Source organism: Enhydra lutris, unplaced genomic scaffold (genome assembly GCF_002288905.1).
Source record: "Enhydra lutris kenyoni isolate GAN:26980312 unplaced genomic scaffold, ASM228890v2 scaffoldscaffold23, whole genome shotgun sequence".
In the NCBI taxonomy this organism is placed as follows: Eukaryota; Metazoa; Chordata; class Mammalia; order Carnivora; family Mustelidae; genus Enhydra; species Enhydra lutris.
The window spans coordinates 13,014,390-13,041,513 of NW_019154107.1; the positions used below are offsets into that span (position 1 = coordinate 13,014,390).

At 41.1% G+C, this 27,124-nt stretch overlaps 1 protein-coding gene across 3 annotated transcripts in view; it reads right to left on the bottom strand.

The window, feature by feature from the left end:
* LOC111150534 (dystrophin) overlaps window positions 1–27,124 on the bottom strand; it is a 2,087,545-nt gene that overhangs the window by 146,024 nt on the left and 1,914,397 nt on the right. For 2 of the 3 annotated variants that reach the window (XM_022508029.1, XM_022508028.1), the window contains exon 1: window positions 2,746–2,765. The exons of the other annotated variant lie outside the window; for it this stretch is intronic. In XM_022508029.1, coding sequence (XP_022363737.1) covers window positions 2,746–2,765 — 20 coding nt within the window. Of the gene's footprint in view, window positions 1–2,745; window positions 2,766–27,124 lie in introns of those variants that run through there. 3 annotated transcript variants of the gene reach the window in all.

A 27,124-nucleotide genomic window follows, 5' to 3' on the forward strand; every position in this document is an offset into this window, starting at 1 on the left:
GTGAAACATACTGAACCCCCCCCCCCCGAAGAGAAAGAAAAGATGAATATGGACAGTAATCCACCGGAGGCACAAATCTGTGAGACTCCTATCTACATCCTGCCTTATAGGACAAGCCCATTTTTGGCTAGTGATCAAGAGAGATTTTACAGCTATATTTATTACTGTGTCTAGTTTCAAAAACAGTGGTGAATCAGAAGCAGCTCAGGTGTATACCTGGAATGTACAGAAAACACAGAAAGAGATGCCCAGCCGGGGAGCTGGTGGTGGGGGCGTGGGCGGTGCCATTCTTGGAAGTGTCTTTTTTTTTTTTTTTGTTCACTTTTCACATCGGAAACGTGCTCTCCATACCCCATGCCCAACCAAAAACTAAATTCTGAAACCTGCTCACAAGTTAGCGGGCACATCTTTGGTCAGTCTCCGGAGAATAATGATGTTCCACATAGATCAAAATTCTGCATGCCCATTAACACAGAGACGAGTTTCGTAAATAATCCTTAAGATGCTCTATAAAGCTTTAAAACATGTTACTGATTTTGGCCCTGCTGGTTCCAAAGCCTGGTATCAGATATGCCTCTCGGAACAGCCTTACAAACTGACTTCCCCTCCTTTCAAAATGTGTACAAATTACAATAATCTCTCTTTTCCCTTTTATTTGGGGCCATGGTAAGAAATGCAAATTAAAATACCAAACCACTGGATGTGACAAAAGATCCGGGCAACACCCACTTGTCAATAATAAGAAATTAAAGCATTACTCTACTGAGCACAGGGCTGACCTAATTTCCTACCATACAATTTAAATTTTCTCTCACCTTTAGTTTCAAGTAGTGTGCAAGGTTATTATAACTGCCTCAGAGCTGTTCCTGCTGTCAGTGCTGGAATAATCAGACTTACTGGAATTGCTTTTTTAGTTTCTTAAAAACAAACATTAAACAGTTATAAAAAGTAACAAATTTCTACTTGGGGGGGGGATGGCAGTTGCCTAATTAAAATAAGATTTCTTCTGCTACCACTGTTACTGGGTACTGAAAATATTCCAAACAGTTGCCTTTTTAAAAAGTATCTTTCCACTACTTCCTGGGGAGGAAACTAATCGCTACGCAGCGGTATAAAAAGGTACCGTTCTCTTGCAATTTGCAGAGGATTAGAGTTTGGCTTCATATATAATCTGGAACCCATTGATCCACACCACAAAATCATTTCCCTTTAATCTGGGGATCAGACTCTTTTTCTAGAGGAACCTTGGCATTTGCATGCTGAATGTTGAACTTGGCTTGCACTGCTGGAATACCGGCAGGGTGGGAATGGGAAAACATATTTAAAAGTTTCTGCTACTGTGGAGGGGGTTGGGGGAAATGGGTGTCAATCTGGGCATCATAAATCCTATTCTAGTCTCTGCTTCTTGTTCCCTGGAATATTTAACATTTTATTCTGTTTGGCTCAAGGCAGGCCAAAGATGACTGCCTCCGTGATTGTGCCAGCTGTTACTTGTCCTCCTTCTATTTGCTTTTTGGGCTTAAATCCCACCCACCCTCAACTTTGGCCAAAGCAATTTCACTTCAGGGTTGTGTCCAATCCAAGATCAAACAACACTGTCTGAAACCAATTCCATGGTGATCAAGGGTCAGAGACCTTTCACATAACTGTGTTTTCTCATTTGCTTCTCTAGCTTCTCCAAGAGCAACTGTATCCTGCAAAGAGGGGATGTGGCACAAGGAAATAAAAAACCCAGGCAAAAGAGAAAGGGTGATGGGGAGGGGGGTGACCAGGAGAGGTGACAGGGATAACAAAGCAGGGAGTCCAAGAGGAGCTTTCCGCCAAGGAAGAATGTAGATTTCACTTAAAGACCTAGGGTCGCCACGGAAATCGGATGCCCTTTTTTTTCATGATGTCAAAGCATTTGATAATTAATATTATGCCTCCGTCAGGCAACTGAACCCTTTCAATTTCAGCTTCAAACTTAACTTCAAATTTAACGGAGATAAACTGTCCTGCCCTTTTCGTTGCCGAGATCAGATGTGGAATGACAAACTTCGGTTAAAGACGAGCACAGGCACCTGGAGAAACCCGAGAAAAGGACACCCAGAAATGACTGCACACTCAACCCCAGAGGGCAAAACAAAAAACCACCATAACAAAACACTTTATCCTCCCTGTATGTCAAATCCTGGACTTCTGGGCTTTAATTGCTTTTTCTCTGTTTCCTGATTTCTGCAAGTCGTGGGGGCATGGAATGAACACAGTAAAAAAGCCAACAAGGGGAATGTCAGTTGGAATCCTCGGAAGAAATCAGGCAGAAAGTTGACCTTTTGGCACTTGCAGTGCAATGGAAGGTAAAACCTCGCGCGCCCCTTCCCTCCGCGAGATCGGGCGACAATTTAGGAACAGCCTGTCTGGCTCACGTTCACACAGCCCGGGAAGGAGCGAAAAGCTCCCGCGGCCCCAATCGCCGGGTGGAGAACGCGCTGTCCCCTTCGGGTAGGGCGAGAAATCAGCTTTTTCTCTTCAAGCCCATCCCAAAGCCAGAGGAAGGGGCTCGCCGCAAGCCTGGCGCTGAGGGGCAAGCCCCGGGGGACGCACCTGCAGCGGCGCAGCAAGGACCCGCGGGGCAGGTTCCCCGACGCCGGGCCGCCAGGCGTCCCGCCGCTGCGCTTGTCCAAGTTTTGGCCGCCCGGGTTTGCCCCCTGCTCGTGCCACAAGTGCACGGACTGCGGCGATCGAAGGGGGCCGTGATGCACTTACCCTTTGAGCTGCTCCCTCATGGTTGCAAGGGTTCGGTGGTCGAAGGAAGGCGCGAGCGGAGGAGTGAGTTTTCCAGAGCCGCCGGGCTCCGCGAAAGTCGAGCGCCGCCGCCGCCCAGGCTCGCAGCTGAAAGCACTGCGGAGGAGCCGGCGCGGGCAGGCAGGCGGGCGGGGAGGGGGCGCTGCAGGCAGACGGGGCGGGGCCGGGCCGGGCTCCGCCCCCCACCTAGCGACCTGGGAACCCGGGCTCCCAGAGACCCGGCAGTGGGGAATCGGCCTTGCCAAACGGAAAGGAGAAAGGAAAGACTGACGGAGGCACAGATTTAAGGTAGTCCTAGGAACCTGAAAGCCCCACACCGCCCTGCTAGCACCGTCTTAAAACCTCCAGCAAGACTACTTGTTGCCTAAATAAATGACCTAGGTGCAAATGACCTCATTGCAGATAATTAAGTGTGTGGGTTCAGAGTTTGGTTTTTGTTTTTGTTTTTTTCAGAGAATGAGAGAGAAAAAAATCACAGAGTTCTCCCCGCCCCGGCTTTCCCTCAATCCAAGATTAAAGTGGTAGGGCTGTAAAGACATGAAACTCAGGTTATGCTCATCCTGGGCTAAATGAGCTTCTTAGGAAGCATTTGTATTTGTGAAACGGCTGTGGGTCTCAAAGTGGGGGAGGGCAGTATCAGCGTCACTTGCGAACTTTTGATGAAAAAGAATGCTGGAGTCTCAGCCCAGACCTACTGAATCAGAAAGAGCAGACTGAAGTTTGAGAAACGCTGGTTATAGGCTCTAAAGAAAACACCACCACCACCACCAGTGGTGTGGCATGGTTTGGTCTTTTGGTATTATTTTCGAGAAATCTAAAAAGGAATCCATTTCCAATTGAACATTTTATCAGAAAAGTGGCAGGGGACAGTTCAAATACTGCAAATCCTAGAGTGTGCCATGTGACGATGCAGGTTAACTATGCAAAATTATTTCAAGCGAGGAAATATTCTGAAAAGAAGACAGCCTTCATTAGCACAGTAAGTTTTTGCAACCTTCACATAATACCTTCCATTAGAGTCCCCGGAGTATTTTAAGATAAAAGTCCCTTCGTGGTTCCATTGTCCCTCCTTGTCCATTTATTTTATGGGCCTGCTTTTTCTTTTTATCTTCTTTCAACTACTTGCCTTTCACTCTCCTGGTCCATTCCTCCCACTTCTGTTTACAGTTGAAAACATGCCCCCCTTTTTCTTTTTAAAATATCCACTTTTTTGCTCAACATTTCCCCACCCCCACCTCCGTAGAACGTTGTAGAACGTTTGAGCTAAAAGGACTGCGGACATCAATCTCCCTTTACTGTCTGCTACAGAATGACAAAAGAAGCAAAAAAAATAAATAAAGTACAGGAACAAAAGGGAAAGGGGGTGCCAGGTTTCTTCATTCCCGTTGACAAACCAAATAAAAACGTAAACGTTATCACTAAAGCCTTGTGCATGTAGGTAGGATTGGTTTTGCTATTTTAAAGCAAATAAAGCACTTCTGCTGGCATTCGGCCTCATAAATTGACACTTATTAATGCTGTCTTTTAGCAATTTTGAGCCAGTGAGTGGTGGAGGCAGCTTCTATTATGGTCTGAGGGGGGCACACTAGGATTCCCTTTGGGTGAGGCTGTCCCTTGGTGGAACTGCAGATTCTAGGTCTGTCTCTATCTTGGTGAGGGAAGAAGGATTAGTATTCTGTGATGAGAAAGTTGTGGCCTTTGCTATTAATCAGTAACCAATCCCTGTGTCAATGTGGCAAATCACTTAAATACTGTTTATGTTTATTTCAATGAAAAGACACAAACCTCACAGCATGGACATTTGTACACATCAGAAATCAATCAGTTAAAGGTTTGCCACACCTGTGCTTTGTCATGCTTCTCCTTTCTTGTTATTTTTGTTTTATCTGTTTGTTTTACACTCTGAAATTACCCACTGAAGATTCAGGCCTGATAGGTTTCTCTAAAATATAAACAGTCTAATTCTTTTTTCTCACTGCTCACTGGGATAACTACTAGGAACCATTCGTTGGACAATGAAAAAGAATGGAAAATAAGAAATCACTATTCCGATTTTTCTTCTCTTAAATTTGACAGATGGCAATCCTCAAAAATACATCTTTAAGTTCTTTTTTAGACTGGAGTTATAGGCACTTGAAGACTTGTTCCCAACTCTTGATGTTATTTTAGAAATTAAATACTCCAAGAATTATTAAGAAATGACATGGGCATCACAGTAACTGTTTTATTGTCAGTTTCAGTTAAATGATGAATTTGCTTATTAGGAAAAGGCATTAAGAAAAGGTAATTTATAAATGTTCATTTCATATAAAAATTCTATAATGATGCTATGTATGACAATATGTTGTTTATAGTAGCTATCATTACTGTTTTGGCGTGAATCAGAGACATGAAAGGAACATGGGGGCTCTGCCACCAGAAAGGACAGATTGCAATTCTGACTCCAGAATTTACCATGAGCTATACTCATGCTCACACTGTGGCGAGAATGTGACAGTGCAAGGACTGGACCAGGGAGTTTTGCTCCAAGGCCTATGCCACTCTACCATGCTGCCATGGGGAGATGTGGCCTCCTTTACTGTAGGGGAAGATCTGTATTTTTTTTTTCTTCTGTGCTAGTAAGCAATCTCACTGCTGTCTGACAGCAGAGGGGGTAGGTTTGCTACAAAAAGGGGTAAGGAAGGAATGAGATAGAGTGAAGTCTAAATTCCTCCATACCCAAAACTTTAGTCTTTAAACCCCTTAAAAATGTTGCTTAGAAAAACGTAGACCTCTCTGATGGAAGGGACTGTGCTGGATATCCTCTCAGTCCCCCCTCCAGCTCTATTCTCTGCCCTTCTCCACTCTGCTCTGCGCCCCAGGAGGCTGGGCCTCTGGGGATGTCATCAGTCAGGCTCTTGGGTGCCCTTTGGCTTCCTTTTGCCTTCAGCTAACGGGAGGCCAGGAGGAAAAGCCTACAGCCGGAGATAAAGGGCAGGAGGAGGGAGATGTTTGCATTTCATTCCTCAAGCTCCCTCCTGTTGGCCTTGGACCTGGCAGTGGCTAAGTTCCTTTACCCAAGGCCACAAGCTGGGCTGGCATTTCTACAGCAACAGCATTTTCCAGGTTCTCCCTTTGCTCTTGTTCTTCCCCTGACACTGCTCAGGTTTTTTGTAAATAGCCTTTTTCTTACATTCTTTTCAAGTACCACTTTTGCATGTACCATCTATTTCTTCCAGGCTCCTGACCAAACAGGGACCCATCCAGTCAAAGTCACCCTCTGGGTCACTAAATTGGATGCTGAATGGGGACCCTCCCCCCTGAAGGAGAAATAAGTTAACTCCGTCTGTTGGAGCTGAAAAGAAGACTGGGTTCATTCATTCAACAGTTCTTTCTAGAAGCCTCCTCAGTAGGTGCAAAAGGAGCCTCTGGTGGGTTGGGGGTAAAGGCAAATCAACAATTACAAATGGTGGTAACAGCAGGTGTGAAGGTAAAGAAGCCAGAAACAGCTTTTTCTTTTCAAGAGCTTCAGTGGTCTGTTTGATCCTTGGGAGAGAATGTCAAGAGATTCAGTAGGTGGGCAAATTGAAAATGATCCAGAGTTTGACCTGTGTCCTGAAAGGTCTGAATGTGAGCATTGAGTGTGGTTCTGTCATATTTGCCTTTTAGAAAAAGCACTCAGGAAATGAATGGGGGCTGGGTCAGAAGAGTCTGGAATTAGGAGACCAGATACAAGGGGATTGCAGTATGAAGACGATCTGAACAGCGGAAGTGGCACCGAGTGGAGAAATAATAAGGTTATACATTACAGGAGTCATGACTGATCAGACACACCGATGGATGAAAGGGACGACCTAGGATCCTGGGCCTCAAGCTTGGCCACCACTGCATCTCACCACCCTGCAGGTCTGATCTAATGGCCTTGGGCACCGAAATTTTTAAGGGGATTCTCACTGGCAGCCGAGGTTGAGTCACTCTGCTCTCGGGTGAATCCCAAGCCTGGATGAGTAATATTCGACAAGCCAGGAATGTCAGGAGGAGGGGGGCAGGTTCAGGCAGAAGAGGGCCAGGGAGAGAGGATCAATTCACTCTTAAGCATGATGAGTTCGAGGTGGCCGTGTGATGTAAAAGGGAGTACCACATCTGAGCCCGGAGCATAGAGGGGAGATGTCTGGATTGGAGCCACTGGTTTGAAATATCAGTGCTGGAAGGTCAAGGTTGTGGATGAGGCCAAGGGCAGAGACCAGGCTGCTCGATGTTCCACAAACACATGCTTTTCTTTTTACTCTGCTTGAGGGTCAGAGTTAGCCAGGTTTTACCAATATGAAATGAGGAGCAGAATGGGAAAGGAGAAAGAAAGGGAATGGTTTGCGCTGGGCACTTGCCTGGGGATGGCCCTGAGGGACTTCACCACCCCTAGGGGCCAGCTTCCTCTCGCTCCAGGAGTCTCCACCTGAACTGCCTAGCCTTCCCTAGCCCATCTTAAGTTTAACCCGCATCGTTTTCTAAAAATCATTTGGAATGTAGGTACTACTTCAGTTAAGCATAATAGGTATTTTACAGTAAAATTTCACCATCCACATATTTAGCAAACCCGTAAGTATTCCATGTTTCTCTGTGCAAAGTACAAGTATGAGCTGTGAGCACTGAATCGGACATCTAATAAATGCTTACAATGATGGTGAGTCACTGCTAGTTAGGGCAAATAACACGGTGCACTAATTAAAATATGTGTAACAGTCTCTTTAGATCCATCTGAAACCAGCATCTTCTGGATGTAAAAATCTCCAGTCAGTTCATGTTAACTAGTAAATGAAGAGGCGTCTACATTCAGACCCACACAAAAGCCTATTTTTCCAGGCCCTTCCCCTGCAGGGAGACAGATTAAGCCAGTCTGAGGAAAGTTCTCAGAGCCAGCTGCCATCCAAACCAGAGATTTCACCAAATAGGTTCCAAATCGAGTTGCACTCAGATTCCCTCTCATGTGATTTGCTTCTAATAAGATTTTTCAAAGCTTCCCAGAGCCACCTCTATCACACTGAACATCTGAAAAGATGTGAAGTTGAACATCTTCACGAAAATAAAGCCACACTTCATTAACCTTACGGGCCAGCGGTTGCTTCCCAGGAAAGAATTCGGGTACCTATTAGCCTGCCAGCTATAGCCTACCCCAGGTAAAGCAAACAGAGGGCCTCCTGCTAAAAATGGGTAACCAGTTCAGGTGGTTCCAGTAGACCTAGGACAGCATTCCCGGTCTACCTTAACAAGCGCTCAAAGCTGTAACTATCTGTCTGCCTTTCCCAAACAATTGTGCCGAATAACAGGAATTTCAAAACTAGGCAGAAATTCTGACACTCTGCATAATCTCCCTTCCTCTTCAGCTACAAATAAGGCTTTGTATTCGATTAGACTCACAGCAGGTGAAAACCCCAATTAGTGAATTCATTCTGGGGCCTCTTTCTACCTTCCTCCCACACACCAGTTAAAAAAAAATTTAAAAAAATATAATAAGGCAAGTCTCAGTCTTTTCCCAGATCACAAGTAAATTAACCCTTGGATCTACCCAATCAAGCCCTTTAAAACATAAAGAATTTTCACAAGAAAATGGGGGGATGCTGAAAGTTCTCTCCTTCTTGACTTCATCATGGGGCTTACAGAAAATTCTGTTTTGCTAGATGTTATTGTTTTCTTCAAATCCATAAATACTCAGATTTTCCAATCTAGAAATTACAGTTTTTCTTTATACCTGAAGACTCATGAAGCCAATATTACCTAAAGAGTGATTAATGGACAGTCTGCTACAAGAGAGAATGATTTTTAAGTTATGTTCTTATTTTGCTGTATTTGAGATGAGAGAAAATATTAAATTTTAGTTTTCACAGTATGCTTTGGCCTTAGGAAGTACACAAAGTCTATATTTCATACTTTGTAAATATTTATTTGTCAAAGGAAATTCATAATTGGACAAGGATACAGGTTTGGTTTGAACATTCTAAAAAAAAAGCAAGACAGCTTTAGTTCTTAGAGTGATTTACTTACACTTTGTCAATTGCTTCTCTGGAAATAATTCACAACCCAATTTTATTTATGAGCATATGATTAAAAAAGAGCAGCTTTGTCTCTTTTAATTGTTTCAGTCCTGTCACTTTTCTTGAAACAAGTCGTAGGACTGACTATCCACAAGAAAACACTGAACATATATCAAATAGCAACGTAGCTTTTAGAAGTAGTCATTTGTTACTGTCAGAGGTTCATTTCATTTTGAGGCTTTTTAATTAAAATGCAAAATTCTACATACATGCCTGCCTAAATTACCCATTCTGAAACACTCAAATTTCATAAAAAAATGCTAAATGCTAATGTAACCATGACTTTGTTCTTAAGATTGGGGGGGGGAGTAAACAAAGGAATTACCAGTCAATTAAGTAAACAAAGAAGTCACCCTGAGTTGAAACAGGTAAGAAAAATTTAATATTCAAATGATATGGAATGAAGATACAAGAGGGTTTTTTTCCCCCTCCTTTTGAGATGAATATCTACCAGAATCAAAAGCAGCTATTTAATCTTCAGCAAGCATATTCTGGCAGAGGCACGAAGCCAGCAAGACAGAGCTCTGGACCGATTCTGCCCCTTAGAGGCCAGTCCCTTAACCCATCTGGAGCTCTGTTGACTCATCTGTAAAATTCAGCTACCACTGCATAGGGCCATCGTGTGGGTCAAATGACATAAGGACTAGGAAAGCGATCTGAAGGCTGGGGGACGCTGTGTTAATACAAAGTAGCCTGTTGTGCAGTTATAGTTCCTTAAAAGAAAACCCAGTATGTCCAGGAATACTGTTGGGAACACAGCACAAGAAAAATTCAGCCTAGACACTCACTTGCCATTTTTAGAATGCTGTATGAGGGGAAATGAGCAGGCTCAGAGTTTGTCTTGCCTTTTTAGCAATTTGCAAAAGGAAACTTTCTTTCTTCTGTTTTGTACATCTAAGAAGGAAGAAGTGGGTAAACTAAAGTAAGATTTTTTTTTTACAAGATAAATCAGTAACCACAAGCCTGAGATAGAAGTAAAATTTACACCCTTTTGCTATCCTTCTGGGGGGCCGAGGTGAAAATATCCATACTAGTCACACATGTTAAAAGGTGTATTCACGTTCATATTGTCAGAGAGCAGCGCCCTGGAGTAGTGAGAAAACCAGTGAATATTGGTTTTGCCAGGGACAGTGGGAGAGAAAGATCCCCTCTACCCTCTTGGTGGCAGGCCTTCAACAGCCAGGATGTGATCAGAACTCGCCAGAGACAGACATGGACAGGAATTCTTAAAGGGGGAAATGGAGGTTAAAACCAATTTAACCACTTAATGATTTACCAAAGGCTGAATCTTGTACTCCAGCTCTGGTTTATCTTTGTCAAAGCTTTTTTTTTTAGATAAAAGGAAAATATGAATGCAAGGAATTTTATTCACATATCTCCGAGAACGTTTTTTCATGTGCTGTACCCAGAATAAGTTTCTTGTGCATATTACTCTAATTCGTTTCTTTAGATGACTGTGATCATGATGTATTTATTGGACTCTTACATGTGTCTTTGCCTATCTTAAACTCTTTTCACTATTCTTTACTATTTGTAAAGCCTAGAAAAATGTTTGGAGGATTGGCTGGGAAATAGTTTAAAATTTCAGCATTGTAACCAGATTACAATTACAAGTACAACCAGGACCACCCAAATATGGTGTAGACTTTAAGGAGCTTAGAATCTAGTGAAGGGGGATGGAGATAGAACATGAGGAAACACAGTATCAGAGGGACTCTAAGTATAGAAACAGATGTAAAAAAGGAAGCGAAAGGGAAAAGTGGTTTAGCCTATTGGGTTTAAGGAACACACATGCCAATGAAGAGTTAACTAGGCTTAAATCTCCAGGTTTCATGCATGTTTTTGTTAGTATATGAAGAACAGAAGCAAGTTTCTTAAACTAACTCTGTGAGCTAATCTCTCATATTAATAATTTACTGAAGCACAGATTTTTAAATGTTAACATACTGCTGTGTTATAAAATCAGATTATCTTCTTTTTGGGATTCAAAAAAGAATTGGGCCAATATTGGCTTTTGTATCTCAGGAAGGTTAATATTCAGAAAATACTACTGTCCCAGGGCTCCTGGGTGTCTCAGCTGGTTAAGCATCTGACTTCTGCGCAGGTCTTGATCTCGGGCTCCCTGCTCAGCAGGAGTCTGATGATTCTCTCTGTTCCTCTCGCTCTGCCCATCCCTCAGTTTGTGCTCACACTTTCTAATAAATCTTAAAAAAATACTACTGTCCCTACTAGAATATCAAATCACATTCTTGAGTTACCATCAATACTCTAGTGTGGAAATCTATATCCTCACAGGTTGACTTGTTCTCATCCCTTAGAAGCCTTTCCTCCTATGACAGAAAGACAAGAAAAAAATTGGCATTACCCGTACTTGTGAAGACTTTTCTTTTTAAAGAGAATTGAGTTTGGAGTGGGAATAAACAAGCATGGAGAAGAAGGTATGGAGCGGAATGGAAATGTATGCCAAGTAGACCACTGCAATAGTCCAGTTAAGGGAGGATGAGCAAAACGGCTGAAGGGGAGTGGGAGATACAGGCTTCCTGATATGGAATGAATAAGTCACAGGAAAAAAAAGTTCAGCAGAGGGAACAGAATCCATGGTATTCTAACAGCATTGTCTGGTGACAGGTGGGAGCTATACTTGTAAGCACAGCCTAAGGTATACACTCGTCCAATTGCAATGTTGAAAACCTGAAGCTCATGTACCATTGTGTGTCAACTCTACTTCATTAAGAAAGAAAAGCAGATCCTTTGGAGGGGGTGTATAAGTATCTTTGAAAAAGAAAAGAAAAGAAAAAGGCAGAGAGAGAGGATGAAATCCTGAATTAAGAAAGTAGCATTGGGAATCGGTGCGGAGGTTGAACTCAAGACAGGTTACAGGATACAATCAATTCTACTTTTCAACCAATCAGACTTCAACCAACCCTTTCTGGAGGAAAGGGAAGACTCTAGGATTTTTGATAATGGTGCCACTACCTGAGGATTCATGTCTGTGTATATACTACGTATGTATTTATATCTCATATTGTACCATAGGGCAACTTAGAAGGATGAATAAATTTCAAAAATGAATAGATAAAATCCAGCATGAAGAGACTATAAATGGAATAAAGCATTAAGAAGGGAGGAAAAGTCAGAGCACTGATTTGAAGATCATCGGGCTTGATATGGTTCGTAAAATTTAGCTACATACAAGGCTTGGTGAAGACATGGAGCAACTAGAACTCACCTGCTTTGCTGATGGGAATATACACTGGTCCAACCATATTGGAAAACTGGCGTAATGCATACACGCTGAGCACATGCATATCGAATGACCCCGAAATGCTACTCCTTAGTGTATTTCCAAAGGGGACTTAGACACAGATTCACTGAATGACACAGTTTAGAATGTTTCTAACATCATTCTTTGTATCAAGTGTCAATCAGCAATAGAATATATAAATCATAGCATATTCACACAACTTCATCCAACACTATAGATGAATGTGAGTTTTAAGAAGCGAGACGCAAGAGAGTACATGCTGTATGAGTCCATTTACATGAAGTACCAGAACAGGCCAGATTAATTTATGGTGTTCCCATTCAAGAGAGTGATTACCCTTGGAGGGTGGGTAATGATTGGAAGTGGGCAGGGGTGGCCTAGGGGACTTCTGGGGCTGGGAATGTTCTGTTTCTTGATCTGGATGCTGATTACAGAGGTGTGTTCAGACTGTGAAAATTCATTGTACTGTCTATTTCAGATTAAACCTTTTTCTATATGCCAATATTTTCAATCCAACCTTTTTGAAAAGGGGTTCTAATTTGGCTGTGGGCTTTCTGGATGCCAAAGCAAAAGAAAAAGGGTAAGAGGAAATATCATCGAGTTTATTATTTGAATTACTGATAAGAGGAAAAGAACATAATTCTTTAAGTAAAGCAAGCCAAAATCTCAATTCTGCTCTTAGATCTAAATAAACCAAGGTTCTGATGCCCCTGAGCCAAAGCCATCTTACGGGAATCAAAGCAAAGTGAGCCGAGAATGCCACCTATTCATAGCTGGACCCATGTTAGAGATAAAGCACAGTACGGTATTTTTCCAAACTGTAGGTCATGAACCATTCATAGGCTGTGAAATCTAGAGACTGCTTCATCACGGATATTGTTTTCAATAACAAAGAAAAGAATAGAAAATATGAGGATGGATTATACAGTAAGGATAAGTAATGCTTTGTGATACTCTTCTTTCCACATATAAACACAGAGAAATATTTATAGAGATAATGTGTGTGCACACAGATGTGTGTTTGCACTAGAATGATATATAAAGCGTGGATTGGTCAAGAAACAGGAAAGCTAGAGATCTTCACTGCATGGAGGAAAAGAATGTGTACTTATTGGACAGGTATGCATAAACAGACTCAGAAAGAAGCTGGGGGCAGTCAGCTTATAGTTTTATTCTCTGGTAAGGGCTGGAGCCTTACGAGAGACTGGAAGGGCGTAACGAGCTTCAGGAGGGGGACATTCACCAGATCGGAAGTTCTAGCCACAGGAGGCGCTGCTAGGGTCTGAGGGTCTGCCTGGAATTTTAGAGCGTGTCTCTCTGCCAGCTCTTCATTGAGGGGACTGTAGGAGCCTACGGTAGGAATCACTCAATCTTTTCTTTCTATTCCAGAGGACATGGTGATGTCACATTGCAGGGGGAAAAACATTGCTGCAAAAGGTATTGTCAAGGGAAGTAACTAGGAGCCCACCCTACTGCACACAGGTGCGTGCTGCCTGTCTGAGCAACACCACTGCAAAACACAAACTGAGAAATCGTCCTTCTGCTCTTGCCCCACAATGGGACATCCATGGAAGCCCTTGGTAAAGGGCCCATGGCTAGGCCCATAAATTGGCCAGTGTGCGTCTGACCGAATGGGGACATCTGAGGGCTGAAAGATGCCCCATTCTACTTAATACCTATGAATTCATCCTATTAAGTGCTGGGGTAAATCTGATTTGAGTGTTTATAAAGACCGGTAATGACCATACTTATGCAAAAGAAAAAAGATTCTTATATGATTGTTGGAACACTCTAGACAGGGTGTAGCTATGGGGATATGAAGCATAGGAAAAGTCAAAATAACAACACCTTTGAGAATAAAATTCTCTTCAAAAGAGTGACCAGCCAGGAGAATAACCAGAAAAGAAGTCATAATCCTTCTTCTCTCAGTATTTAATCACAGAAGCATTCACTGAATATGCTGTAGTAATAAGTGACTAAGTATATTTCTCATTGGTATTTTTCATCTTTGAAAATCACCAGACTATAGATACTTTATTTCTACCCTTGCCTATGAAGCTATACATCAACAGCCTAGGCCAGCATGATTACTCACAAAATAAGAATTACCAGAGCACATCTCATTTCAACTACACCTAAATTCACTCTGCGATAGAACTTGCTGGTAACTTTTCTCCAATGCCCTGCAACATACGGCAAAATGGCCCCAAATTCTGGCCCCTCGCTGGTAACCAGCTGTTGCCATGTGCCTTTGTACCTCCTCCCATCAGAAGCTGGAGTCTTTCCCTGTCCTGTTATCTGTGATGACCCTATGACATGACTTGCTTTGGCCAATAGATGATATCAAATGTGACACAAACAGAAACCTGACAAGGGTCTTTGTGAAGAGGCCTGGGTTATCCTGTTGGATCATGAGTCACAAAGACCTAGTCGAATCTGTTCCTAAACGACAGCCTGTCAACCATCAGACAAGCAAATCAGGCCACAAGAGCCCATCCAGCCACGAGCTGGCCACAGATGCATGGGCAGGCCTAGCAAAGACCACTAGATCGGCCCAGTCCATCTTCTAAGAGTGAGCTAAATAAGCTGTGGTTGTGTTAAGGGAGCTACAAACCATGGCTCATGGGCCAAGTCTGGCCTGTGGCCTGTTTTCACAGAGCCTTCCACCCAAGTATACTTACAGTTTTAAAGAGTTGGACAAAAAAAAAGAATATACAACAGAGATCCTATATGTACCACAAAGCCTCAAATACCTATTGTTCAGTCCTTTATAGAAGTGTTTGCTGCCCCCTGGGTTAAGCCATTAATTTGGGGAATAGTTGATTATACAGCAAAATAGAGCCGACACATAACTACTCTCAAGAAATAACGTGAGAAACTAAGACTTTCTCCCAGAACTCAGCTGACATCTGTTCAATTTATCCTAGTTGCTTGTTCACTAAGATAACACTTGATATGAATACAATAAACAAATAGACACATAACCCATAAGGTTATTTTTGTAGTATGCTTCTCAAAATTACCTTTTCTAAGTACGAGGTAGAAAATTACAATTTCTAAGTCGAGGTAGAAGAACAAGTGTACAATTTTTACCGGTTTTACTCAAAACATCCCCATGCTAGAAGACAACCCAAATGTGTACCAGCAGGTAAACAGAAAAGCGAAATATGGTATTATTCAAACAACAGAAAGTACTCTCCCTTAAAAAGGAATGAACTTAACTATATGCTGGCTAACAGATAATAATAAAAAAATTCTACTTTATAAAAACAAAACCAAAAAGGAATTAACTACTGATTTTCAACTACTGATACTCAAAATCATTATGCTTAGAGTAAGAAACCATATACGCAAAAATACCATGCCATTCCATTTATATAAAATTCTAGAAAATGCAAACTCATCCATAGGCACAGAGAGCTGATAAGCGATTGCCAGGGGCCATGGGTAAAGGGAAGAATGGTTGGCAAAGGGGCACAAGGTTGTTTTGGGGGGATCAGAATTTTTTGTACTTTGTAGTAGTGGTTTTATTGGTACACGTTTATAAAAAATCAGTGTACATCAGTATTGTACACTTTAAATGGATGCAGTTTATTGCGTGTAAATGATCTTTAATAAAGTTGATTTAAAAAATTTTTTTTTGTAAAAGCAGTTGCCCTAAAATCACATTTAATGTTTGAAAATGTATACAAGTGGACAGAAAATGAGGTGCATTACACGGGGTGTTTATATAAATATAGGACAGATTCAGGTCATGCTGTCAGTCCCTTCTGATTAATTCTAAAAATATCAAAACATTAGATTATGAAGCAACCTTAAAGGTTAATGAATTAGATCCTCTCATCCAATACCAAATTGCCTTTAGGGGTGAAGCAGTCATTTCAGCCTTGAATATCTACTGCAAGGCGAGTTTACTGCTTTTTAAGGTGGTAGATTCTGTTTTTTGGTAGCTCAATTACAAAATTTTCTTTTAAACCCCCCCACAAAATTTTGTGTAATATTTACTTAGAGTTGGCCTTCTTATAACTCCCATATATATAGCTGAATCTATCCTCAGGGCAAAACAGGGCAAAACAAAACAAGGAAAAATAAACAAAAAACACAACAACACAACCAAAATGCAATAAAACACACTACTTCTTGACTTCCAAATATTTGAGGCCCTCTATTACATTCTCCTTAATAGTACTTCCCTCTAAGCCAAATCTAAATACCTGCATTTACTTATATATTTTTTCTTATATAATATGGCCTATAGGCCCTTGGCTATCCTGGGACTATTTTGAGTAAAACGATCCATTTAAAATGCGATGTTCAGAATGGAGTAAGTGGGATACTTAACGCCCCCTTTTTGCCCGTATAATGCCATCTATAACTGTTGTAGCATTTTAGTTTCGTAAATGCCACACTTTTTGTTTATACTGAACTCATGGATTGCTAGAAGACACAAGGGTTTTTAAACATAATCTTGTATTAATTAAGGTCTCTTTCCTCCCGTGTTCTTAAATTACTTGAGTCTAAATGTGAGATTTATGTCCTATTTAAAATATGCCTTCATATTTCATCTCCTAATAAGAGCTGATTTTTCTAACTGATTGAAATCTATTAATATTTTGATGTATTTATGATATAAAGTATTTACAAATTCCATCAATTTCAAATTTGCTAGGAAGTATAGTGACTATCTACAATCGTTCCCTCAACAAGTGAGTACCTATTCAGTTCTATTCCGTAGTAGCGTTTGTGGTATAGTGGTGAGCCATAGCTGCCTTCCAGTTCTATTCCGTAGTAAAGAGACCAAAATGGATCAAAATGGTTTCTATCTTCTTGGCATTCATAGACTACAGCAGGAGACATACGTATAAACAAACAATCACAACTCAGAGAAACGCTGGTGGAAAGCTGTGCTAGCTGAACAGAGACTTTAAAGAAGGGTTCACAGAGGTAGTGATACCTGGGCGAAACTGGCCAGCTGAGGTCTTCAGGCAGAGAGGGCCAGGGTGGTAAAAAGCAGCATCCGCGTGCAAAGGCTTGCATACCTCAAGGGGGCAAGGACAGTAGGCAACTCTACTGGATGGTAATCTTCATCTGTCAATTGACATTCTTTGGTGTTTTTGTTTATCAGCATATTCACTCTATTATCCAGCCCACACTTGTTTCTCTTGTTCCCAAGACTACCAAAAGAAAACTTGAAAAATATGGCATAAAATCCTAAGATATAGCATCGATAATAGTCTTCTCCTCTAACCTTTTGGTAGCCATAACAAAAATGGAACTGAGGTGAATTTGTCATGACAAGTTTTGAGGACATCATGCTAACTCCCAAGGAGTAGGTTTTTATGAATACTCCTTATTCTTCTCTTCAAGTGTTGTTTTTAAGGATTGTAGCACTAGTAATTTTTTTGGGGGGGGTTGTAATTTTCTAACAGATTTTAGTTACTTATTTGAGAGAGAGAGTGAAAGAGAGCATGAGCGGGGGTGGGCAGAAGGAGAGGGAGAAGCAGGCTCCCCACTGAGCAGGAAGCCCGATGCTGGGGGTGGGGGCTGGGGTGGGATGCAGGGCTCCATCCCAGGACCCTGGGATCATGACCTGAGATGAAGGCAGACGCTTAATCCACTGAGCCAGCCAGGTGAACCTGGTTTGTAATTTTTAAAAAATTTATCTTATTTTTTAAAGGTCAAAATAATGTTTTCTTTGTTCCCTATGTAACATCACCAATCCTCTTACCATGCTTTCTCCAAGTCTATCACCAGTAGCTCTTTCCATGGCAGCAGAAGTAAAGTTTTAATTGCTATTAGGTTAAGAGAAAGCACTCCTACCAAGTGGAAAGGGGCTCTGCACCCTAACAGAGGTTGGACACTAAAATCACATGACAACACTTCTAACAAATGAGATCTGGTCGTGGAATTGATTTTAGTTTATTTTCTTTTAAGATTTCTTTTTTATTTATTTATTTATTTATTTATTTATTTGACAGGGACAGTTCACAAGTAGGCAGAGAGGCAGGCAGAGAGAGAGAGAGGGAAGCAGGCTTCTCGCTGAGCAGAGAGCCCGATGCAGGACTCGATCCCAGGACCCTGAGATCACAACCTGAGCTGAAGGCAGCGGCCTAACCCAATGAGCCGCCCAGGCGCCCAAGATTTCTTTTCTTTTTTTTTTTTTTTTTTAACTTTCATTTTTTTTACAGTTTGCATTCAAAGTTGAAATCAGTTTTCAAACAAAAGAGAATTTTTTTATACTAGCAGCAGGTGACCGTTGGATACCATTCCTCATCACTTTTTATTGTATTCTGGGTGCTTTTCTCAATATATTCTTTTCAGTAAACTCCAGTTAAACATAAGTATCCTTTAATCATTTTAGCATTGATCATTGATGTTTTCTTGCTGGGGAAAATCAATTCCTAGTAAAAGTCATGCAAACCTATCAACACACTTCCATGAAACATGGCGACTAGAATACTGTGTGAGAGACCCATTGAGTGAGCCCCGTCATTTCCGATTCCAGCCACAACAAAGAGAACCACAGCGTCCATTTGTCAGTTACACTTCCGTGAAGCAGAGGTCCAAGATTTCATTTTTAAGTAATCTCTACACTCATAGGGCTCAAACCTACAACCCCAAGATCAAGAGACACGTGCTCTACTGACTGAGCCAGCCAGGTCCTCCTCGATTTTATTTATTTATTTACAACAAAAGTGTTATGAGTTGAGATTATCTCTAGGATAGCCTAGAAAAAAATCCTGTTCCCATTAAACTTGAATGAAAGTTTGCTTGGACTTATGGCATCTTAAAAGCCAGGATACTCTCCTAAAAAACAAGGGATCTGAAGGTTGCAGACTGTATTAAATTGTTCTTCACTTATCTGTGGACCTAATGAATTTACGATCTTCAGTAAAGAAGTGGTTCTCTATTTCTGACTTCTAAGTCACAGTAGTTGCAGGGAAGGGGTTAAGAAGGTTAGAAGAGGGGACTATTCTGTGGCTATATTCAGTGAGCAACTTTCCACCAGCACACAGCTGACTGAGCTGGGACTGTTTGCATCTATGTCTCCTGCTGTACCCTATAAATGCTGGGAAGATAGGAACCATCAGGAACTACTCTGGTCTCTTTACTATGCAATATAACCGAATTCCGTGTTTCATTGCTTTTCGGGGGTCATTTTTCCATTTGGTAAGGAAACAAGGGAACATACCTAGCTGTTTTAGTGATACAGCAAAAGTAACATTTATTTACTTTCCTAAAATTGCACTCAAATCTCCAGTTTGCATCACCCAGAGGCTTCATATACTTCGGCGGATTTTAACTACAGCTAAATGATTTTACACGTTTGCAAAACAAAGACATGACTCAAAGCTCCCTTTATACATGAAATATGATTATTGAACTTTACAGTAGATCGTTCACTGGGGGGAAAGTTGTTGATGTACTTCTTCTCTCTACTTTTCTACCCCTTGGTGACACTGGTTGTATTTTAAGATTCTGAATGTTGTAAACGAACACTTTATTGGAGCAGCATGTTTACCCACAGCAAAAAGAAATGTGTTACCTAGGACTAATAAAGTCGTTTATGAGTTACAATGAAGAGCAAATGCAAATGGTAAAAAAAAATAAATTCCATTATTTATTAGCAGTAAACCCGGTATTTTTTTGTAAAGCAGGTTTCACAGAAGCTCTACTTATATTAGCTTTTCCTAAACCTTGCTGCAAAGTGTCAGTTCTTTCTAATACATAATCAAGGGAATTTTGTGTGGGGAAGAAAACTTCTTCTTCTTCTTCTTCTTTTTTTTTTTTTTTGAAAACTTCTGATATTTGTAAAGGACAGTTAGAGGAGAGCTGGGAAAAACCAGAAAGCCTGTGCATGAGGATTAAGTGTGCACATAGGAATCCAGTGAATTTCAACCATTATTTTGAAAACATCCAGAAAAAGGGGCTTTTTGAGTCAAGTAGAGTCTGATTTCCACTTTAGACTATTTCAAAATTTAATAATCTATACTATTCTGAAAACAAAGGCAGATACACATAGTATCACCAAATAATTCTGAATTAAATTCATCCACTGGTCTTTTTTATTAAATTTCCTAACTTTTTGTATGACTCTATTGACATAGGTTTTTTAACTTTTCTAACCAGAAGACATTTTAGTAACCTTTAATAATAATGAAGTCAATCAAATTTTAGGTGAAATTTTTAATAAAAGAGCCAAGAGAGTCTGATTAGGTTGCACCTAAAATTTTGCTTTTTACATAAAAATTAACAAAAGCACAACAATTGAAATTTGGGGAAAAAATCCATAGAAGAGTTTGTATTTATAGGCATCTTTTCAACCTGGCAAATATAAATCTAGGACATGATTTCAGACAATACAGTGTCTGAAGAGTGAGAAAAGGCAAAAATATGTCCAACCCTACCTACCCCACTGAATTTTTTTTAAAGATTTATTTGAGAGAGAGAGAGAGCGAGTGCATGCACACGTGTGAAGGGGGGACGGCGGGGGGGGGGGCAGAGAAAGGGACAGGGGATGCAAACTCTGTTGAGCACAGAGCCCAAGGTGGGGCTCAAAACCAGGACCCTGAGATCAGGACCCGAGCAGAAACCAAGAGTCTGACGCTCAACCAACAGAGCACCGGGTGCCCCTGATAACTGCTCTGACTTGGTCTACTTTAAACCTTAGCCTGCATTTATTCTCTGACATAAGAGTCATATTAAGAACCACAACATTATGCAGAGAATGATCAAACATGTGGGCTAATTTTCACAAAGAGCTTACCTGCAGAGGGAGAAAGAAAATGAAATATGAAGCAAGATCAAGAAAATATTGTTTTTGACCTCATGGAGGGAATGGGAGTGTTGTCAACAGACTCGTTAACACCTTCCTCCCCAACACTGTGGCTGGTGGTGAGATGAACATGTTCACAGCAGGTGTGGTGGCAGGCCAACTTGGGACAGACAATACCTCTACTTCAACCCACATAGTCTATTGACAGTTTCTACCAAGGGCCCGTCTCTGAGGGAAGAATAGAGAGGAGAAGGAAAGTTGATGAAGACGAAGACTCCTTGGTGATAGGATCTTGAGAAAGAAGAAAGAACCAACTTAAAGAGGCTCTGTGGAGCTCCATCTGGAATTTCAGCCTAGAAACTGAATACGTGGTGAGCCAGAGAAATACCTCCACTGTCGTTGTAATCATCATTCCTTTCCTATCACTGCTGTGCTGAATTGTCAGAAAGGAAATGTAAACTCCTTGTTTAAACGGGGTAATTTTTTTTTTTATTTGACAGAGAGAGATCACAAGTAGACGGAGAGGCAGGCAGAGAGAGAGAGAGAGAGAGAGGGAAGCAGGCTCCTTGCCGAGCAGAGAGCCCGATGCGGGACTCGATCCCAGGACCCTGAGATCATGGCCTGAGCCGAAGGCAGCGGCTTAACCCACTGAGCCACCCAGGTGCCCCTAAACTCCTTGTTTAAGAACTGCAATAACAAAGTGTTTCTGATGATTAAGTTCTGTTCTTCCCACTCTAACTCCCCTTAAAGATCATATGAACATCTCCTCTATACATATGTGTATGGGTCTCTGCATTCTTTTTTTTCTATCGCTCTCCTTTTGTCCCTCTGATACCGCACTTTGGAACGGACTGATGCTTTCCATCTCCAGTCACTTATCACATATTGTAGAGACCTTAAGTTTTAGATGTGAAACCATTTGGTCTGTCAATCTATGTAGTAAGCATCCTCAGCGTCTTTAAAATGCTATTCCGAAGGACCATCTGCAATACGAATGATCATTAGATGACGATAAACAGTACTGGGTCACAGATGGAGAAAGTAATAGTATTTGAGAGCCATTTTCATGTTAATGTTATAGATTACATATTAAAGACATGTGCCAGTAATGAAGCAAAAAACAAAGAGGGTGTTGGAGAACAGCAGTCATGCTATTGAAAGCAGTGATATAATAAGGAGAATGGCCCCAAGCCATCTGCTTTTCTTTCTTTATTTTTTAAAAGTTTTATTTATTTGAGAGAGAGAGAGCAGGAGCACGTGAGCAGGAGGGGAGAGGCGGAGGGGGAGGGGGAGAATCTGAAGCTGACTCCAAGCTGAACACAAGCAGAGAGTGGAACCCAGAGCGCAGTGGGGTGGGGTGGGGGGTTCGGTCCCATGACCCTGACATCATGACCAGAGACAAAACCAAGAGTTGGATGCTCAACTAACAGAGCCACCCAGGCACCCCCCCCAAGCCATCTGCTTTTAAAGCTTACCATATTTAGGCTGTTGGGACCATTCCATTGTCCCTAGAGGTGCTATTCTGAGACAACAAGGAAGTAGGCAAAGCTAACAGGAGCTAAAGTACTGTCAGTAATTTTTAAAACTTTATTATAAATTGTTTTACCCCCTACAAACTACCAGAGCATACCAGAGGGATAACATAAACTTTTCCTCCAATTGGTGTTTTAACCTTGGTCTTTTAGGGTGCTTGGTCTTCTGCTTATTCCCCAACCCTTCAATCCCTTCCATTTTGAAGCTCTTTTCTAGTACATCAAAGACAGTTCTGTCACCTGGAGATATTAACTCTTTGTGTAAAAAGAAGCAAATTCTTTTTTTTTAAGATTTTATTTATTTATTTGACAGAGATCACAAGTAGGCAGAGAGGCAGGCAGAGAGAGAGAGAGGAAGGGAGCAGGCTCCCTGCTGAGCAGAGAGCCCGATGCGGGGCTTGATCCCAGGACCCTGAGATCATGACCTGAGCCAAAGGCAGAGGCTTTAACCCACTGAGCCACCCAGGCACCCCAACAGAAGCAAATTCTTAAACATGGAGATACTTGTGAGTGAAAAGACAAACATTTCAGTTGGTTCTCTCAACCTTAAAAGTCTATCTCTGTGAGGAAACTAGATCTCCCCATATATCCCTATGTATGTAAAAACAACATAGCTATATTAACACAAAATAATTTAACAAATAGAGAAACTTTTGGAAAATACCTCAGTCATCACCTTTCTAATTAAGGATCACCATATGCACTACAGAAGATAGGACACATGACTAGTTGAAGGGGGTTAACTTTCCACAGCTGAGATTTCTTTTTTTTTTTTTAAGATTTTTATTTATTTGACAGAGAGAAACACAGAGAGGAAACACAAGCAGAGGGAATGGGAGAAGGAGAAGCAGGCTTCCCACCTAGCTGGGAGCCTGATGTGGGGCTCGAACCCAGGACCCTGGGATCATGACCTGAGCAGAAGGCAGACGCTTAATGACTAAGCCACCCAGGTGCCCCCCACAGCTGAGATTTCTAAAATGTTTTTTAGTCTTCACTTATGCACATCACAAGTCTGAAGACACCAGAAAAGAAGCATAAACCGTAGGGCTCAGGGTCTTAAAATGAGGCTCTCAGGTATTGATTTTCACTAATGCTCTCCTCTGAAATGGTTTCTGTCTTTTGTGCTTCCAAAATTAAAACTTTATCCTTAGGTTTTGCAATTTGGATCTTGTAAGGAGAGGAGAGGGAAGGGAAAAAAAAAAAGTTTATGATTCAGGGGCGTAATAAACTCCAGCTGGCATATCATGAGCCTAGTTATGTCAAAATAAATAAATGATCAAAAATAGTCTTATTAAAAAACAAAATCATATTGGGACTTTGGAAAATAAATCTAGGTAAAACAAGTGAAATGAAAATATGAAGGCTATTAAAATTCAGAACCTGATTGATTATGTATTAGCCAAATCAAAGCCTCTGGGTGATAATGAACCACTGAACAGGGATTACCACCTGTCCTGTTCAACTAGCAGCTGGACCTACCAAGAACAGCTGGACAAGAACACTTAGATAAAATTAGCCTTTAGAAGTATGAGCTAAGTTTTTTCACCTGCTTCTCAGTTCTGCATCTTTATCACTCATGCCAGAAGTAAAAAGCTTTTTATATTTTGATGCTGTTTTTGCCTTGGGGAAAATGCAGCTTTGAACACCAATATTCCCAGTAGCTTGCTACCAAGTAACAGAAGCTTGTCTCCTAGACCTGATAAGCTAAGATGTCAGATGCACTTAGGTTTTCCTGCCACTGGCTCATCGTGTGCTCAAATTGAGCCACTGCTAATTCTTTCAAAAGCAGGTAAAAGCATAAATCTTCAACAAAACCCAATTAGAAGTCACTTACCCTATACTCTTACTCAGAGATCACCATTTCATTGGAACCTATTCAAAATAACAAGAGATATGCACACCTGGAAGGTTGATCAAATATTTTCTTTAAAATATTTTATTTGTTTATTTAACAGAAAGAGAGAGAGTGAGAGCACAAGCAGGCAGAGCAGCAGACAGATGGAGAGGGAGAAGTAGATCCCCGCTGAGCAGAGAGCCTGATGTGGGGCTGGATCCCAGAATCCTGGGATCACGACCTGAGCCAAAGGCAGACACTTAACTGACTGAGCCACCCAGGCGCCCCTGATCAAATAATTTTGATTCAAGATGGTCAATTAAAAAATTAGGCACAGGACAATCTTTATTTGGTGTTCTAAGTTGTTTTAAAGTCCACAATCTGTTTTGAGAGTTATTATAAACTAAGTGAATGGGCAAATCAAAAATAATCTCCTGCCTCGCTGCTCCAGGTCTGGTCCAGAGACCAGCTCCACGTGGCATCACCCGAGCGACTGCTAGAAATGCAGGATCTCGGGTCTCACTCCACAATGATTGAGTCAGAATCTGAATTTCAACAAGATTCTCAGGTGATTCATATGCACATTAAAATCCCAGCAGCAATGTTTCTCTGTGTTTAATTGGAACTTCTTTTCCTTTGTTCTGTTTGTACTGGAATTCTTTTACTGGGATATGACATTTTAGCACAAACCAGAGCCGTGGAAACAAGGGTATCCAAACAAGGAAGACGTAGGGTATGCTTACTGTGTACAAATGTAGCTCACACAGACTGCACATAAAGAGAAGGTTCAATGTCGGCGTACTGGAGGGGGCCTCTTGATGTGAGGACATCTGTACATCTATAGAATGGAATAGCCTTATTTTTCTCATTAGCCTCTAATCTGAAAGTTTCTCTATCTATGAAAAGGAACTGAGAACAGAATCCTTCTACTGCCCAATGTAAGGTAGAACCCAGAAGAAAGGAAAGGAGGGGAGGGGAAGAGGGGGGAGGAAAGAGAGAGGGAGGAGAGGCCAGTAGAGAAACACAGAAGAGAGAGAAAACATTCTAGGTGGCAAATAACTGGCAGCAGACACTTTGTATAACATATTGGAAGTAGCACGTCTAGCAGGTTGATGAGAAATCCCTATTTCAAACGTGCTCTTGGAGCACATATACACAGAGACCAAGAATCCTTGTCAATGAGTATTAAAAGGTCTGAGAGAAAAAAGCACCATATGTGACTCAAGATTGGAATAATGCACAACGAAGAAAATCAATAAAAAGGGGATGTTGCAGGGGGGAAATGTGTAATCTATAGCAGGACTGGGATAAAAATCTCTTTTTCTGATTTGTCTAGTTTCTATGAAAGAGGAACTGAAAGCTAATACCAGAATGCCCTGGTATGCGTTTAGGCATAGGGGAATTTGTTTATTTGATTTTTTTAGTTATATGCCTTTGAATTAGTCAGGCTTCGGTTAAGTGTACAGCAAATGGAAAATCATTCTCATTTATATAGCACAAGTTCAGTCATTCTCAGGGAATCTCTTCTGATGTCTTGAAATCTCCAATTAAAGGCTTCTTTAAATAGTCCAACCAAATACACTGATGGATTCCTTCCAATAGATAAATCTCTGAATGACAGTCTTCAAAATGATAGCCAGTGTCAAGATTCTTATGTTCAAAAAAGACAGAGCACTAAGTGGTCTCCCAAGCCAACTGAATGAATGTGCCAAATTTAGCCTTGATAGAAAGGAGCAAAAAGGACGGCTTCAGAGCAGCTGGGCGAGGGGTGGAAGTAGAAGGAAACAAAGGAAGGGGAGGAGAAGGATTTAAGAGGGAAAGAGACAGTAAGATGTATAATGGTTGGAACCTGGACACAACCTGGGGAACAGAAGGTTTAAAAGAACACAAGAGTGTGTTTGTTTCTCTCAAAATAGAAAATTCCATACAACTTATGCAATAACTTCTCCAGTTTAGTCTGTATTATCTACTTAGGGCAGGTAGGCCAACTGGTATCTTCAATCTTTTTCAAAGGCCTGAAACCTAGGTGCATCCAGGAATAAGCAAGCCCTTCCCTTTACTACCTGCAAGATAAAGCTGGTCAATTGTCGAGTGAATTTTATGTCAGTCAAAGGAAGTAATGTGGGTAGGTTGCCAACAATTTATCAGATAACCAAGTACAATCCCATTAAGATAACAGTAATACTCTGGAATTGAAGACTTACAGAGCTATATAGACGTGGCTTTTGTCTGGAAAGGACAAAGGAACTGAATAATGTTGGCAGTTCTCTGCCACTGAGAGTTAAGACAAATCCAGGCAATTTGTATGTGCTTTGCCCATTTTATCAGAAATAACACGTGATTTTATTACACAGAATCCGTTTCAAAATGCTAGGAATAACTGACAGCTGCCAACTTTAGAACAAAGATTCCAACTGGAATAATCAAATTTGTGCTGTTCTTATTTATTCATTTACTCTAAGATCTAAACTGAAAATAGAAAATTCCCACATCTTATTTTTAGGCCTTGGGGATGCATAACTAGTATTAACATTCTTTACCAACTTCCTTTCTCTTATTAAAGAAATATAAAATCGTAAAATGTTAACATTCTGATACGCAATTGTAGTTAAATGTTTACTGTAATTGACAAGACAGACACAGTTGTGTTTATTTGGTTGTTTTGATCGTATTAAATGGAGCATAAATTCTAATTTTTATTAGTTCCATATCAAATTTAAAAAGTAAATAGAACCTTTCAGGTTATGTTTCACTTCCTAATTTGCCTAATAGACACTTGAAAAAAAAGGGAAAGTGGAAAACATGCACAAGTTTGTAGACAAGGCCTGGGCCCCCACGACTGTCTTTCCCATGCTTGTGGAGTGT